Raw genomic sequence first — 17,988 nt, 5'->3', positions numbered from 1 at the left:
GGCCAAAACTGACTGGCTTTCCCGGTTTTAATTGGTTAAGATGGATCTTGTGATCTTTCTACATTTATGATAAACTATCATTTATAAATTAGATAAATGATAGATTATCATAATTATTTTGTACTGTATATGAAACATAATTGTGCGCCAATGCCCCACACCAAAAACAGGCCTATTTTCAAGCTGAGCTTGTCTATCTGCTATTTGTCGGTTACTTGCCCTCAGGGGTATATTAATTATACGTGTATGTGCGTGTGCGTGTGCGTGCGTGCGTGTGAGTGTGCGTGCGTGTGTGCGTGTGTGTGTACATTACCGTGTTAATTACCTTCTGCTCGTGACTGACTGACAGACTCTGTAGTCGGGTGGTCATCAGGGACAGGCTCTGCTCAAAGGCGGCCACCAGGTTTGCCTGTTCAGAAATGAAAAAAGCAAAAAAGCAATCACTTTAACAGCAATTCTAAACTAAACAGAAAAACAAAGACAAAGAAATAGAAATATGACACAATAATAATAATAATATTTGTATGTGGACCACTGCATCGGTGGTTGTTGCAATTACTTGCACTACAAAACTTCACCAGGTGTAGCGCTATGGCGGGGGGAAAACCCATAAAATGTAATCACGTGTACGACGTTCCATAATGCCATTCGAATGGTGAAGCTGTGTTGTTCTTTTCACCCCATGAAGCAATGGCGGATTCGGACACGCCAAAAACACCCGTACAGTATGTATGTGTCTCACAGAATACAGCGTTCCGTCATCCCTCCTATGTGAGGTGCTGAGAAGCTGAATGCAACGACAGACAGCCTCAGAATCACTGACTCCTCCAGCCAAGGGAAACACACCTCCTCCCTGATCTCTCACTCTCTCACGCTGCCTGTCAGACGTGGTCACAGCAGAAGAAAATTAGCGCACAGTATAACTCCTCTTCCACGCAGTGGTGGTCCTCAACCAGTGGTCCCCAGTTAAATGATGGAGAGTTTGTACCCAAATGGACCCTTATAGATCTTTAACTCTTGAGAGTGTGAAATTATTGTTAAACATCTGCATTACTTAAGTGACAAGAATTGTACACTAGAGAATGTAGAACGTGATCAACGTTTGCCTGATGTCTCTCCTATATGGTACCACATGCATCAATACATGCATGGCATTGTGGACAAAATTGTATCCAACCGTGACTCAAATGCAGAATAAATAATGGGCCTTGTTATGAAAAGGGTTATGAAAACCACAGAGTGAGATCATTAAAACAGGCCAGTATTAATACAGTGCATCGTTATTACATGGCATTGTCCTCAACCTCCACGTTAACGAGGTCAAACACTGTGAAACTATCTGCTCTGGGTGAGGAGGCAACACGCACGCGCACACACACACACACACACACACACACACACACACACACACACACACACACACACACACACACACACACACACACACACACACACACACTCACACTTCATTGAGGGATACTGTGTACAGTATGTGCTTTATTCCTCAGCAACGCCTGTGAACCAAACAAAGAGCTGGAGAGGATCCACACCGAAACGTCCCTGCAGCGCGAAAGGACACACTGACCTGAGTGTGCGTGTGTGTGTGTGCGTGTGTGTGTGTGTGCGTGCGTGTGTGCGTGCGTGCGTGCGTGCGTGCGTGCGTGCGTGCGTGCGTGCGTGCCTGCATGCGTGCGTGCAATTGCATGTGTGCGTGCAATTGCATGTGTGCATGCACGCGTGCGTGTCTGGTTTGAAGGAGTGGAGGTTCTGAACGGAGGAGGTTATATCAGACTCAGATAAGAGAATAGCTGAGACGGCATAGCGATGCTCCCAACAGCAGCTAGGAGTAATAAATCTCCCTCCCTATACTGGATCTATCTGGACCCTCTCTGAGCAGACGTGCTTGTAAGGCCGACAGGCAGCAGAGATTGCGGCGGCTGGAGGGATGGGAGAGGAGGAGGAGGAGTGGAAGGATTGATAGAAGACATGTGGGCCTAGCTGTGGGGAGGCAGTGGGCGTAAAGGTCCACTCTCTCAGTCGCTAGAAACATGTCTTCTACATCCTGACAGTTTTCTGAAAAAGCTATGTTTCCATGTCAGTCGTTCTTCGATTTTTCAAAAATAGCAGACCTACAAGCTATATTGTTACATGTTTCACAGCTTTGACAGCAGCAAATTACTTGGTTAAATTTGCAAGCTGGAATGTATAGTTGCTCTGGCCTCTGTCCTACTGCCACCTACTGTCCCCACCCATCAGAGGTGTGGCTTAGAGAGGTACCTTTCGCTTGAAAGGTTTTGAAAGGTACCTATAGATGTCAGCGAGGAACAGACCAACAGAACTGGACTGTATACTGTGTTATTAAAACGGTGTAGAAAATGGATGTGATTTCAGCACACAAACAGTACAGTACAGTACAGTACATACGTTGGCAGATAACTGGGTGGTCAGGTTCGCCACCTTCTCCTGGGACGACTCCAGCTCTCTCCTCAGCTTACGGATCTGCTGTGAGGAAGACAGAGATGTTTAGACTCACATCGTATCGTCCAGTGTTCGTCAAATGGACACGGTGCAAAATGGAAAGATACATTTTACTGTTTAATTGTTACTATTACTGGAAAGAAAGCAACACTTATATATCGCATGGTGTTGTGTGCTGGCACACTATACACTCTGTCTTTCTTTGTATTGTGTTTTTGTATGGACATAGTGTTGGGTGCTTGCACATATGCACACATGGCATCAACGCATGGTGTTGTGTGCTGGCACACTATACACTCTGTCTTTCTTTTATCTGTATTGTATTGTGTTTTTGTATGGACATAGTGTTGGGTGCTAGCACATATGCACACATGGCATCAACGCATGGTGTTGTGTGCTGGCACACTATACACTTTCTTTTATCATTCATTTTTTAAGAGCCTGCCCAGGGACTAAAGATGGAAATTAGCTTTGGCTAACTCTGGCCCATTTACATTGAGGTGAAAACTGACATGTTGATTAATGAGCTTTATCCCTGTCAAATAAATAAATAAATAATATTTGTCCATGTGCCGTTTTATTGTGAACATATTGTGACATAATCATTGATTATTGACATCATGTTGTTAGCAAAGGGTCAGATAAAGGATTGGATTCAGAAATCAGGGAAAGGAGAACTGAAGTCAAAAACATTACGTTGACGGAAATATCTGACAGTATTAGTGCAGGAAATGATAATGGTTGGAGTTCATGCATGGAATGGAGTCATGGAATGGAGTCATGGAATGGAGTCGTCCACAGAGAAGGAGGAATGAATGGAGGAGAAATGGGTGAGAAGTTCAGTCACACGAGAGAGACTCGGAGTAGAACCGCTGCTCCTTCGCCTGGAAAGGAGTCAGCTGAGGTGGTTCAAGCATCTGGTTAGGATGCCTCTCGGGCGCCTCCCTAGGGAGGTCCTCGGCGCACGTCCCACTGGGAGGAGACCCCGGGGCAGACCAAGGCGCAGTTGGAGGAAATACATCGACTCACTGGCCTTGGAACGTCTCGGAATCCCCCAGGAGGGGGCTCTGGTGGAGCTGTTGCCCCCGCGACCCAACTACGGATAAGCGGTTGAAGATGGATGGATGGATGGAGGAGAAATAAAGGACGAGACAGGTATAAAGAAAGGGCAGAGAGAGAGAGAGAGAGACAGAGAGAGAGAGAGAGAGAGAGAGAGAGAGACCGCACTTACCTCTCCCTGAATCTTTTCCTCAGCCTTTTGGAAGCGGAAGCAAATATTAGATATTAGAAAAGCAAGAGAAACAGAGGAGAAGTTTCTAATAAGGCCCGTAGAGGCACACCAAGGGTTAAAGTACACAGTACATGCCGAGGTACATAGAGGAGACAGAGAGGAAAGCAAGCAGTCCCCAGACCTACAGTTGGGTGCCACCGATATTGTCCCTTATCATTTGACCCATTTAGGCCTGACCTCAACATTTTTAAAAATCCTTCTAAATCTTCTGTTTTCTGAAATAAATATTTTCACGATTTTTCAAAAATAGCAGACCTACAAGCTCGTAGCGCGCCACTCGGTGGCGCGCTATGAGCTTGTAGATCTGCTATTTTTCAATAGCTAAATTATAACATAATGTTTAAAACACCAAAAGGGGTTCCCGCCCAAAATGGGTTAACTGTCCTTTTGCGCAGATCACGCAAACCTCAGCAAAAATAAAAGGACAATATCGATGGCCTCCAACTGTATACACACACACACACAAACACACACACACACACACTCGGAGTATCTACTGTACCTGTGTTGGCCGGTTGGTCACACTCACCGAGGAGTAGGTAGACGAGGCGTTGGAGGCCAGAGAGAGAACAGACCCATGAACTGAAGAGAGAGAGAGAGAAAACAACAGCTACATGAGTGATCACATATAAAGTAATAGCATGGTAACAAACATATGCAAACACAGTTAACCCTAGAACAATACCGTTGGGTGAATTTCACCCCAACATATTGCAATTCTGTGATTTTTCATAATGTTGCTGATGTCTGAGGTATAGGTGGGTCCTTGGGTACCTTCGGGATGCTCAGTGACATCATAGAAGGTAGGTAGGTTTGTTTCCCTGCCCCGTCACCCTGTTTTTTCTACAGGCAGGTCTTTGGGTGATTTTCACCCTTCCATCGTTAGTGATAGACTCTATCACTAAGGGGTGCCCACACTTTTTGACTTGAGAGCTACTTTCAAAATGACCAGCTCGGCAAGATCTACCCACCAAATCAATTATTATACCATTGCTGAAAATAGTTTAAATATGTACCTGAGGGGGCTTCGGAATAGTAGAGTTCGTGTTACATTCTGTACAGTATAAGACAAATGCACTTGGAATGGGAAATAGAGGGGGAGAAATATATATTTTTTTTTTTATCGTTTTTTTTCTTCAATATATTTAAATGAAATACTCTTTAGGGGCATGTCATGTGATCTACCTGCACAGCCTTTGTGATCTACTGGTAGATCGCGATCTACCTTTTGGGTAAAAAAAAATCCATAACTCCATAATCCCACAATGGGCAGTTGATCACTGGCCCAGCAATGGACCAAAGGAGAAGTTCCCAGCTCCATTATTGTTTTTCCTTTTTAGAAATAACTTTCAAATCAATACCCACGCAGATTTTGCCCCTCAGTCATGATATCTGTTTTTTTGTGAAATTTCATGTTGAAATATTAAAGAAGAGTACCTCAAAATGTAATTGTTGTACTACAATGAGAAATATCTTTTATGGAATTCGGGTAAAATGTACCAAACGTTAGTATTCTAGGGTTAATAAAAATGGATTTCAACATAAATCTAGACCCAACCCTCCCCCAAAACATATTTATATCACCGTGGTCTCACCCTCATCGCTGGACTCCCTGTCCCTGAAGGATCCGGAGTGAACCATTCCCATGCTGCGGGGGCGTTCGGCCAGGGACAGCGTGCTCCCCAGTGGGGACATGCCGTACAGCTCCACCGAGGCCTCCTGTGTAGGGATGCTGTTGGAGCGAGTCATTCTGGGAGGTCCGCTGATGGGGCTGGGGGCTACTGGGAGGAGAGGAGGGGGGGTTAAGAGTGTACAAATTCATCCAATGGATCTTACAGTTCCATTTGTACTCTCTCAGAGTTAAAGGTATAGGGTAAGGGATATTATTATTTTTTGATAAAAAAAACAAAGATTTTGTAAAAGGTCAGCTCTAATGTCCTGATAAACAGAAAATATGTTTTTGTCAGTTCATTTCTTTGTTTCATCACTTTCCAATTTCACATGTTTATCCTCTATTCTGCATATAAGTTCTCTATTCTGATTGGATAAAATTGGTAAACCAACCTGTTTACCAAAAAGCTGGAGATACAGGGAGACCCAATGATTACTATTCGTTTGTGTGTGTGTGTGTGTGTGTGTGTGTGTGCGTGCGTGCGTGCACGCGTGTGTGCGTGCGTGCATGCCTACACTCACCCATGTTGGTCTTGACGGTGCGGGGCAGGGAGGTGGGCGAGGGAAGCAGAGGTGGAGTGCGTGAGTCCGTCATGCTGAGGACTGCGTGAGAGTGTCTTCTCTCCTTGGCTTCCTCCTCGACCTGTGGCGCTCCGTTGAAACTGTTGAAACAATGCAATTCTCAATTCAAAGGGCTCTATCGGCATGAGAAAACATTGCCAAAGTGGAACAATACTATTGGAAGTCAGAATATTTAATCAATTTCTATGCAGATGATACAGTGCAGGGACACACACAATTATTAGTGGTCATTAACCCATTTTGGGGGGGAACCCCTTTTGGTGTTAGCATTATGTTATGCTTTAGCTATTGAAAAATAGCAGATCTACAAGCTCGTAGCGCGCCACCGAGTGGCGCGCTACGAGCTTGTAGGTCTGCTATTTTTGAAAAATCGAAGAACGACTGACATAGAAACATAGCTTTTTCAGAAAACTGTCAGGATGGAGAAGACATTTTTAGAATCTGATCTCAGGTCAGAATGGGTTAAGGTGATTGTGTTCTATTTGACATCCGTCTCCTATCACAGCATCTCACAAATCTTGCTGCTGTGTTTGCACATTGTTGTACTTCACCCATCAGATATGGGAGTTTTTTGTCGTCGTGTTTTCGAACTCTCCTTAGGTGATGATTGCTTGAGATGAGCGTGATTGCAACCATTTATTGGGGCGGTGCATGCCCACTTGGCTCTATATGGTTGTCAGATTACCTGCGCCTCCCTACCTCAACATTGGGCTCTCATTTGAAAATGAATAACTGGCCTTGTCAGTCAGTCCCTTCTGGCGTTAAAAAAACCCTTTATTCTCTGTCTGTCCACCGTTGCCTTAGAATACATTTCCATTTCCCCCCCCCCCCCCCCCCCGAGGGCATTTTACTATACTGTCAGAGTGGGTTAGTTCGGTTTTTACAAAATGCCATGACAAACAATAGGATGGATGGAAGGCTGCATTTTTTGAGGAGAGAATTAGGTGAGAGGGACAGCTAACTTATGTTTAAAACAGCCCTTCGGGAAAGGATTAGCGACCACCTGCATGTCAATCACAGGGGTCTGAGCGGATCTGTGCACCTGTGAGTTGAAAGGGTCACGACGCCATTGTGTCGAAGATGTCTGGAAGTTGAGGAAAAGTGTAGTTTATGTTACTGGTTACATTTGTGTGTGTGCCTGTGTGTGTGCGTGCGCTCGTGCGTGCGTCACGGTGCGTGCGTGCGTGTGTGTGCGTGCACTGCAGTTACCTCAAGCCTTTCTTTGGCAGTGTGTTCCTGTCTCTCTGGGAGCTGGTAGAGAAAGATAGAACATTGTCATTATTTACCCAGTAGGACTGAAGGGGGGCACGGGGCTCTTTCTTTGGAATAAAGCACCAGACTCTAATTATGACCTCATTCACCGGGACTGTTACAGCACTGATAACAGCCCTGCGGTAATAATGCCCTTCCAACCCCATACTTTGGGTACGTGTGTGTGCGCAGCGTGTGCGTGCGTGCGTGCGTGCGTGTGTGAGTGAGACAGTGAGCAAGCCACTTGCATTTCCCTGTTACTTAATTCCTAGCTTTCGCCTCCCCATCATGGTAATTAACTAAGATGAAGTGCCAATCAGACCTATTTCTAACCACTTAACACATTTTGGGCGGGAACCCAAATGTGGTGTTAGCATTATGCTATGCTTTAGCTATTGAAAAATAGCAGACCTACAAGCTCATAGCGCGCCACCGAGTGGCGCGCTACGAGCTTGTAGGTCTGCTATTTTTGAAAAATCGAAGAATGACTGACATGGAAACATAGATTTTTCAGAAAACTGTCAGGATGTAGAAGACATTTTTAGAATCTGATCTCAGGTCAAAATGGGTTAAACTCTGTATCGTCCGTGTGGAGCAGAAACCCTGGTAGCCTATAATAAAATAAAAGCAGCTGGGAGGGTTACTGGTTGCTAATTAGAAGCACGATATACCGGCATACAGAAAACCTGCATGTTGCAATATTTCCAAAAGGTTCGCGGCAGAAGGGAAGGCGTGATAGGACACCGGACAGAATTGCTGCCACTGCCGTCAAAAAGGGCACTCTAACCTTTTCACAGCAAAGAGCAGTTTGTCATCAAATGCTCATCTAATTTCTACTTGTGCCCACGTGACAAACAGAGGATTGTCTGTGTCCTGCTGTCACAAGAGAAAAGAGGAAAATGGGAGTTCATACTTTAAGGGATCCTAACAAAGTCCAGTCCCTGGTCCTCAATGGTGCATTTATTTATATACGTTTTAAAATGCTTTAAAACATTCACCTGTTCACACACAGATGGCACAGAGGGAAACCATGCGAGGCACCAACCTGCTCATCGGCAGCAATTAGGGCTTTGGTTATTTCAGTGCTTATTTTAATTCTATTCAAATGTCCAAATGTTTCTTTGGTCTTAGTGCACTGTGTCTTAATGCTTAATGTTTTGTTTCTCAAGCTCTGTGAGTGACCTTGCTGTTGAAATTTACCAAGCAAATAAACGTTGCCTTGCCTTCGCCTCAAGGACACTTGAGTGTAATGTGGGTCAGTTCCACAATTTGACCAGTAGGTGGAACTGCATATCCCTTTTAGATTTTAGGATGAAAGAATTGTGTGTATGCAGAGTGTGAGGTTGACATGACGCATTCGTTTACAGTGTAGTGTTTGTAGAGTTTGACATGACTTTTCAGGTCGAGACCCAAATGAGAGATTAGACGTTTGCCCAGGACCCAAACTAGTGAAAATAGCAGATCTACAAGCGCTCAACGCGTCGCTTGACTCGCTTCACGCCACGTTGTGAGCTTGTAGATCGGCTATTTTCACTAATTCTTAAAACATGTTTCATTATTCATGTGATTTCTTAGATTCGTTTGTTTTCGTTTTAAAATGTATACAATAATTATTTTAACTTTTTTTTTTTAATAAAAAAAAGCTTTGAAATATATATTTTTAAAATGCAGGAAAAGAAAATGGTATTTTTACTGGAGTCGTGGCCCAATAAAGATTGGTCTGCACTGTTTGGATCTCTCTGAAGGGGAGACCCACCTGTCTGACAGAGTCAGCGAGGTTCTGCTCCCTGAGCTCCAGCCACCGCCAGGGGGGCCTCTGTCCTCCCGTGCGTCCCTGTCCCGGTGCTCCGTGCCCGGGTAGCCTCGTGTCGTCCGGCTGTTCCCGTCCTCCATGACGCCCTGCTGGCGCTCCGGAACCATGAGGCTCATCTGGAGGGGCAGGGACTCCATGCTGCGGTGGAGCCCTGAGAGACGGGGGTAGAGGTGGGGGGAGGTGTTCGCTCCGCCGCTCCCCCCCACCATGCCCAGGGCGGAGACCTGCCGTGGTCCCAGGCCTATAGCAATTCAAATAAAGAAGGAGCTTTATTAGCGTGAGAAAAAATATAATAAAAACTGTTATGTCACATTGAGTCGTTATATACATGTTACAACGTTTCAACCCTTACGGGCCTTCGAAGACCCGGTTGAAACGTTGTGTCTCCTCTCTTCAATAAAGTAACCTGCAGGGAGCTCTACAACAAAGTTGTTTTTGTCGTTGGGACACGTTTTCAAACTCACCTATCCCAGAGGACGAGAAGCAGGCGGAGGAGTTGACGTTGAGCATGGGGGCCGGGCTGGGGGTCATGAGGCCCCCGGGGGCACTCGGCGAGCTCCCCGAGGAGGAGCTCACCAGGTCTTGGAGCTTCGAGTAAGGAGGGATCTTCGGAGGCAGCGGGGGGTCCTGGATGCTCATTCCCACTTCCAAGCCGTTGGAGTTGAGCTTGTCGAGGTGGTGGTGGGCCATGGACGGAGGCTTGCCCAGGCTGCGCACGCTGGATAATCTGGAAAGTGGAGACAGGGGGGCGTCCGGTCAATACTTCTAAAACATGGTTCCAAGTGTGATTTGAATCACGATGAATGAACATAACTTTTTACATGCCTCCATTTACTAAGTACATTTTTTATTGAGCTCCTAACATCCATCCCTCACCTCATAACACCTCAATCTGAGCTTCAATTCCAAGAAAAACATCGCTAAAGATCGCGCATAGTGGAAGCAAGCGTTACCTATAGCAACGCTAGCTACTATAAGGTAAATATCAGCGATACCTTTCTGAATGAATAAGTAATCAAAAAATCTCGTCTTCTCGACATTGGCACAGGTGGGTTTAGTACCTTAACACGAGAGATCTCGTGAATGGCATATATTGAGTGAAACAACGGTTCATGCATATACACTCCATACCTGTGTGTGTTGGGTGAGGGCAGATCTGTGCCTTTCCCACTGCTGGGGGGTCTCAGCCCGTGCAGTTTACCGCCGTTCTCCGAAGGGGTCTGGGCAGGACTGGCCTTAAGGGAATCCCCTCCTCCTCCTCCACAACAGTCCGAGTCGGACGCCACCGCCTTGGCCTTGGCTCTCTCCTTCTCCTTCTCCCGATCCGTCTGGTTGACCGGCCCGGGGCTGGGGATCCCACCGCGGGATTTACCCTGCAGCCCCGTCCCGGAGCCCATCCCCGAGTGGCTGGGCTCTTTGAGCCTGGAGGAGCCCTGCTGGGGAGCGGAGGCCGGTTTCATCAGCCCGGAGCCGGGGTCCCCCACGGTGGTGCTGACGGGGCGAGCCGAGCTGGGCCGGGTCAGGGTCAAGGTGCTGGTCTTAGCCGGGCGAGGCAGGGAGCGATACTGGAGGGAGTTCCTGGCACATGGAGACATGAAACTGCTGTGGTCGCCGTTCGAAACGTCCAGGCTCGTTTTGCGTCCTCCTCCTCCTCCTCCTCCTCCTCCTCCTCCTCCTCCTCCTCCTCCGCCTCCCGCTGGTTTAATGGGGATGCCGGACGATTTGGGGATTTTGCCGACGGTGGCGGAGCCGCCGGGTATGGAGCTGCCGCCGGTGCTCGTGATGTGATTGGTGTTGACGGGCTTCTTGAAGCCAAAGTTTCCGCCGGTGGAAGGCCGGACCAGGCCGGAAGGAGGCTTGCGCGGCTCGCCGCCGACGCCGCCGCCGTTCCGGTGGTCTTTGCCGGCGTCGGAGCACGACCGCTGCAGACCCGACGTCTTCACCGCCAGCCGAGACTTATCCACCGGCTTCATGTCGGACTTCACCGTACCTAGAGATGGAGAGAGAGAGAGAGAGAGAGAGAGAGAGAGAGAGAGAGAGACAGACGAAAGGGAGCAGAATTGAGTCATCTGTGAGTAACCAGAGACATAATCCTGTGAGTCTGCGGTGTTCCAGCGCGGGACGGATCATGACCATATGGGGACTTGGGGAGGCGATGGGGGACTTATCAGCTCTGAACACCTACGAGGTCTGTCTGTAGTGCTGATAAGAACCAGGATACAGACAGTATCCTGGTTCTTCTCTATGATACACGCGCGCGCGCACACACACGCACACACACACACACACACACACACACACACACACACACACACACACACACACACACACACACACACACACACACACACACACACACACACACACACACACACACACACACACACACACACACACACACACACACACACACACACACACACACACACACACACCCGGAGTATAATTTCAACTCAAGTCTTAATTTATCCATTTGTAACACAGAGATAAATTAACACGTTTGCAGCATACAGTCGCGATGTTATCATTCACTTACGCCACTTTTCCATCCCTATGAGCTAAACCGGCTTTGCAAGGTTTTTTCCAGTCAACGGTGTGTGTGTGTGCGTGTGACACAGCTGTGAGCAGTGAGATTAACACACACACGCACGCACACGCGCACGCACACACACACACGCACACACACGCACGCACGCACGCACGCACACAGCATGGCTGTGGAAAACTAGTGTTCACATTAACTCACAAAGTGTGTCTACTCTGCGGGCATGGAGACTGCAGGTTACACCCTATGCTAGCCAATATAGACAGTATGCTACACCCTATGCTAGCCAATATAGACAGTATGCTACACCCTATGCTAGCCAATATAGACAGTATGCTACACCCTATGCCAGCCAATATAGACAGTATGCTACACCCTATGCTAGCCAATATAGACAGTATGCTACACCCTATGCTAGCCAATATAGACAGTATGCTACACCCTATGCTAGCCAATATAGACAGTATTCTACACCCTATGCTAGCCAATATAGACAGTATTCTACACCCTATGCTAGCCAATATAGACAGTATGCTACACCCTATGCTAGCCAATATAGACAGTATGCTACACCCTATGCTAGCCAATATAGACAGTATGCTACACCCTATGCTAGCCAATATAGACAGTATTCTACACCCTATGCCAGCCAATATAGACAGTATGCTACACCCTATGCTAGCCAATATAGACAGTATTCTACACCCTATGCCAGCCAATATAGACAGTATGCTACACCCTATGCTAGCCAATATAGACAGTATTCTACACCCTATGCCAGCCAATATAGACAGTATGCTACACCCTATGCTAGCCAATATAGACAGTATTCTACACCCTATGCCAGCCAATATAGACAGTATGCTACACCCTATGCTAGCCAATATAGACAGTATGCTACACCCTATGCCAGCCAATATAGACAGTATTCTACACCCTATGCTAGCCAATATAGACAGTATTCTACACCCTATGCTAGCCAATATAGACAGTATTCTACACCCTATGCTAGCCAATATAGACAGTATTCTACACCCTATGCCAGCCAATATAGACAGTATGCTACACCCTATGCCAGCCAATATAGACAGTATTCTACACCCTATGCTAGCCAATATAGACAGTATTCTACACCCTATGCTAGCCAATATAGACAGTATTCTACACCCTATGCCAGCCAATATAGACAGTATTCTACACCCTATGCTAGCCAATATAGACAGTATTCTACACCCTATGCTAGCCAATATAGACAGTATTCTACACCCTATGCTAGCCAATATAGACAGTATTCTACACCCTATGCCAGCCAATATAGACAGTATTCTACACCCTATGCTAGCCAATATAGACAGTATTCTACACCCTATGCTAGCCAATATAGACAGTATTCTACACCCTATGCTAGCCAATATAGACAGTATGCTACACCCTATGCCAGCCAATATAGACAGTATTCTACACCCTATGCTAGCCAATATAGACAGTATTCTACACCCTATGCCAGCCAATATAGACAGTATTCTACACCCTATGCTAGCCAATATAGACAGTATTCTACACCCTATGCTAGCCAATATAGACAGTATGCTACACCCTATGCTAGCCAATATAGACAGTATTCTACACCCTATGCCAGCCAATATAGACAGTATTCTACACCCTATGCTAGCCTATATAGACAGTATGCTACACCCTATGCTAGCCAATATAGACAGTATTCTACACCCTATGCCAGCCAATATAGACAGTATTCTACACCCTATGCCAGCCAATATAGACAGTATGTTACACCCTATGCTAGCCAATATAGACAGTATTCTACACCCTATGCCAGCCAATATAGACAGTATTCTACACCCTATGCCAGCCAATATAGACAGTATTCTACACCCTATGCCAGCCAATATAGACAGTATTCTACACCCTATGCCAGCCAATATAGACAGTATTCTACACCCTATGCCAGCCAATATAGACAGTATTCTACACCCTATGCCAGCCAATATAGACAGTATTCTACACCCTATGCCAGCCAATATAGACAGTATTCTACACCCTATGCCAGCCAATATAGACTGTATTCTACACCCTATGCCAGCCAATATAGACAGTATTCTACACCCTATGCCAGCCAATATAGACTGTATTCTACACCCTATGCCAGCCTATACAGACTGTATTCTACACCCTATGCCAGCCTATACAGACTGTATTCTACACCCTATGCCAGCCAATATAGACTGTATTCTACACCCTATGCCAGCCTATATAATATAGACACATTAGTATTCTAATCTAAACCATAGTACCAAGGATCAACCCCTTGAGATTAACACAAATGAACGAGGCATACAATACACAAACAATACAACACAATACCAGTGGTGGAAAAAGTACAAAAATATTTTACTTAAGTAGAAGTACTGATTCTCTACTTGACAATTACTTAAGTAAAAGTACAAAGTACCCATTAAGAAAGTTACTTAAGTAAAAGTAAAAAAGTACCTCAAATTAAATGTACTTAAGTACAAAAAGTACCCGGTGTAAAAATGTACTTAAGTATAAAAGTAAAAATTACAAAGTACAAGTACAAAGTACAAAATACAAAGTACCCGGTGTAAAAATGTACTTAAGTATAAAAGTAAAATTACAAAGTAAAAGTACAAAGTACAAAATACAAAGTACCCGGTGTAACAATGTACTTAAGTATAAAAGTAAAAATTACAAAGTACAAAATAAAAAGTACCTGGTGTAAAAATGTACTTAAGTATAAAAGTAAAAATTACAAAGTACAAAATACAAAATTATTTTCAAAATGAATACAAATAAATGAAGTCCTAAAATTGTCCTGTCAAAAGTGGCTTTATTCCAAAAAATGAAATGGCATACAAATAATTAAAATACAGAACCCCCAACAGCATACATCAATAACATACAGGACCAACATGTATAATTAATTAACACAAGAGCTCCATGTTGCGTTGCAAAACAGACGATGCCCAGTTCCCCAGTGCTAGTTGAACCTCTGCATTCTTGTTTATGAAATGTGCAACTTTAATGCATTTGGGTTTGAATGGAACATGTCTCTGGACAAAGTGATGTCTCCAGACATCACTTTGAGAAACACTGCTGTACTATAATCACGAGCCGTGAATCCGTGAATCAAAAATTCAAACAAGAATTTGCCCACCCATTTCGTAATTAACGCGCAAATTAGGGGGGTCTGGCTCATGGACTAATAGTGCTCAGACCCAGCCAGCCAGCCAGCAATCCACACACACATAGTGCTCAGACGGTGACCCAGCCAGCCAGCCAGCAAGCCACACACATAGTGCTCAGACCCAGACAGCCAGCAATCCACACACATAGTGCTCAGACCCAGCCAGCCACACACATAGCTCCGTAAGGGAGTGGTTGCACCACTCAAAAAATCTTCAAAAAACTGAAGAGGCTACTGGAGATTGGAGAACCTGATTTGGACATGATCTGATGCAGGACAATGTCACTATGACAGAAAGAGAAGATGGGTCTGGCCACATTCATTCACCCCATAATCTCAGTGGAAATTGGGGAATATGTTGTGAAATAAAAAGTCAGAAAACTGGAATTTGGGAAAATGCCTTATTTTTAATTTCCCCATGCCCACACATCTGTGGTCTCTCTCTCTCTCTCCCCCCCCCCCCCCCTCTCTGAACAGAACTATAACGACAAGTTGCGATGCGGCCCCTCCCCCTTCACACACACACACACATACACACACACACCCTATAATGTGCGTAGGCTACTGGCACCGTTCCTCATATCACGCAAGAGACGCCAGTCACGCCACACACCAGTATAGAAGAGAGATAGTCACTTGTGACTTACTCACTTAATGTTGTAACTTGTGGAGGCTATATTGTCTTCCATGAAAAATATTTCGATGCGATGTTAAACTCTGCATGGCTCATTTCCATGCGTCACAGTCAGGGACCCGGCTGACGATTTGGTGGTCCACTGCCTGGTTACCCTTTCTACTGCATATAACAGCGCTGCATGATCTCCTGCAGATCGGCTATTTTGCCGTTTGTGAGGACGCACACATGGGCGCGCGTTATTACGCGGCGGAGCCGCGGATAAAATTGTTATTATGATAGCCGGCTTGGCTTTTTTGGCACATTTTATGCCCCCCTCGGCGTGCGTATTGTGCGTGCGTGAGAAATGAGAGGTGTGGCGTGGTGCGTGGTAAAAGGTCAAATTGCGTGACTCTCACTCTCAAAGCGTGAGACTTGGCAGCCCTGCGTTCATCCATGTTGAATGCGTGTGACAACGTGTGTGTGCGTCTTGCCGTCTTCAAGCAGGCCAGGCAGCAGAACACAACTCCGCCCCCCTATTATCTGAGAGTGGAGCGCAGCCCTGTTGTTCTGTTCTCAACTGCGCATTATTTAATTTGTAGCGAGTAACGAGGTGTCAGATTTTAAATATAGCGGATTAAAAGTACGATTTTTTCCTTGTAAATGTAACGAAGTAAAAGTAAAAATACAGCAAAAGAAAAGTAGTCAATAAAAGTACAAATTCTCCAAACTTGTACTTAAGTAAAGTAACGAAGTATTTGTACTTCGTTTTTTTCCACCACTGCACAATACATCCGTGCAGACAGACAAGACAAGCTCGCCTTGTACAGTATACACATCTGCTATTTTTGAATGTCTGAGAACAATATTGGAATAGGCCTATGTTTGGAAAATGACGAATATACGTTAGAATGTTTTAACCCATTTTGACCTGAGATCAGATTCTAAAAATGTCTTCTACATCCAGACAGTCAGTCGTTCTTCGATTTTTCAAAAATAGCAGACCTACAAGCTCGTAGCGCGCCACTCGGTGGCGCGCTATGAGCTTGTAGATCTGCTATTTTTCAATAGCTAAAACCAAAAGGGGTTCCCGCCCAAAATGAGTTAACGCAAATCTTGTCTATAGCGGAGGTCCCCGGCACAAAACATATCCAGATGGGGTGGTGTGTGGGGTCCGCAGCCAAAAAAAGACATATCCATTTGGGGGTCCTTCCTTGACATAAAAAAAAGTTTGAGGACCAGTGTATTATTATTAGACACATGATGTGGATTAGACACATGTGCGCTCACACAAGCACACGCACAGACACACACAGACACACACACAGACACACACACACAAACACTACGCTGTCTGCATCATATCATGCAGGCCCACACAGCTGAGCCGGGCCACCCTTCCTTCTCCTCTGTTAATGTGTATCTAATGGGAGCTGTTATGAGAGGTTTATATAGAAGGGTTTAACACAGTCAAAGGGCTGCTGTTAGAGGGGAGACCCACCAGCACGCGGCCTCGGGACATCTGGACTCACTTAGGGGGGGGGTGTACACATAAACCACACACACACACACACACACACACACACACACACACACACACGCACACACACACACACACACACACACACGCACACACACACACACACACACACACACACACACACACACACACACACACACACACGCACACGGTTGGATCATGGCAGTCAGTGTGATTCTGCTGCGTTCACTTTTTGTGTGTAAATGTGAAAATTGAGTTTACATGTCGAGTCATTAAATCCAATCCATTGTATAAACCGCAACGTCCGTCGCGCGCCTCCGGAGAGACCGGCGGCGGAGAGGCAGAGAGAGGTGTAAACATGGACATGTACACGACACGTGCATGGCTGCATGCCCGTGCACACGCACGCGCACACGTATACACACACACACACGCGCACACGCATACACACACGCACGCGCAGTCAACTCATGTGTACAAAGACACAAACACATTCTCAACTTATATGCACAAGAACGCACGCGCACAAACACGCACGCACACGCGCACAAACAAGCACACAGTGGCCAAGAAGTGGAGGTGTGAGAATTGTGCTGATTGTGTGTGACATAAATGAGGCCTGATTGAGTGAAAACAGCACTCCAGTGACTGCGTCTGACAGCAGTGTGTATAGCAGGGCTGCAGCTATCCACTATCTGCTAAGCATTATGATACATAATATTCATCACTTTTTCCGTCAATCGAATAGTAGCTGATCAAGAAGCGTGTCTTTCAGAGTCCCTATCTTTTCATTTTTGAGTGGTGCTGCCACTCCATTGAACAGCAATGTGGGTCCCTCCCTATGTCTGTCTGTCTGTCTGTCTGTCTGTCTGTCTGTCTGTCTGTCTGTCTGTCTGTCTGTCTGTCTAGAGTACCAACAGGTGACAAAGTGGCGCTGTTGAGCTTCACACTGTGCACAGGTGCATGATGGGAAGCTGAGTTTTAGCAGCCATTACGTGATTTCGGGTGTGACAGTACAGT

General features: G+C 45.8%; 1 protein-coding gene across 1 annotated transcript in view; it reads right to left on the bottom strand.

The window, feature by feature from the left end:
* Positions 1-17,988, bottom strand: part of LOC306915978 (neuron navigator 1-like) — a 79,497-nt gene that overhangs the window by 17,987 nt on the left and 43,522 nt on the right. The window contains exons 4-12 of the mRNA XM_079493680.1: positions 10,218-11,076; positions 9,551-9,813; positions 9,030-9,327; positions 7,232-7,273; positions 5,963-6,102; positions 5,365-5,550; positions 4,272-4,351; positions 2,425-2,502; positions 326-409 (exon numbers count right to left, since the gene is read on the bottom strand). Of these exons, the coding sequence (XP_079349806.1) occupies positions 326-409; positions 2,425-2,502; positions 4,272-4,351; positions 5,365-5,550; positions 5,963-6,102; positions 7,232-7,273; positions 9,030-9,327; positions 9,551-9,813; positions 10,218-11,076 (2,030 nt within the window). The remainder of the gene's footprint in view (positions 1-325; positions 410-2,424; positions 2,503-4,271; positions 4,352-5,364; positions 5,551-5,962; positions 6,103-7,231; positions 7,274-9,029; positions 9,328-9,550; positions 9,814-10,217; positions 11,077-17,988) is intronic.

Source organism: Electrona antarctica (assembly GCF_951216825.1).
Source record: "Electrona antarctica genome assembly, chromosome: 2".
In the NCBI taxonomy this organism is placed as follows: Eukaryota; Metazoa; Chordata; class Actinopteri; order Myctophiformes; family Myctophidae; genus Electrona; species Electrona antarctica.
Note: the sequence above shows the minus strand (reverse complement) of the source record. Positions and strands in the feature narration are given on the sequence as shown.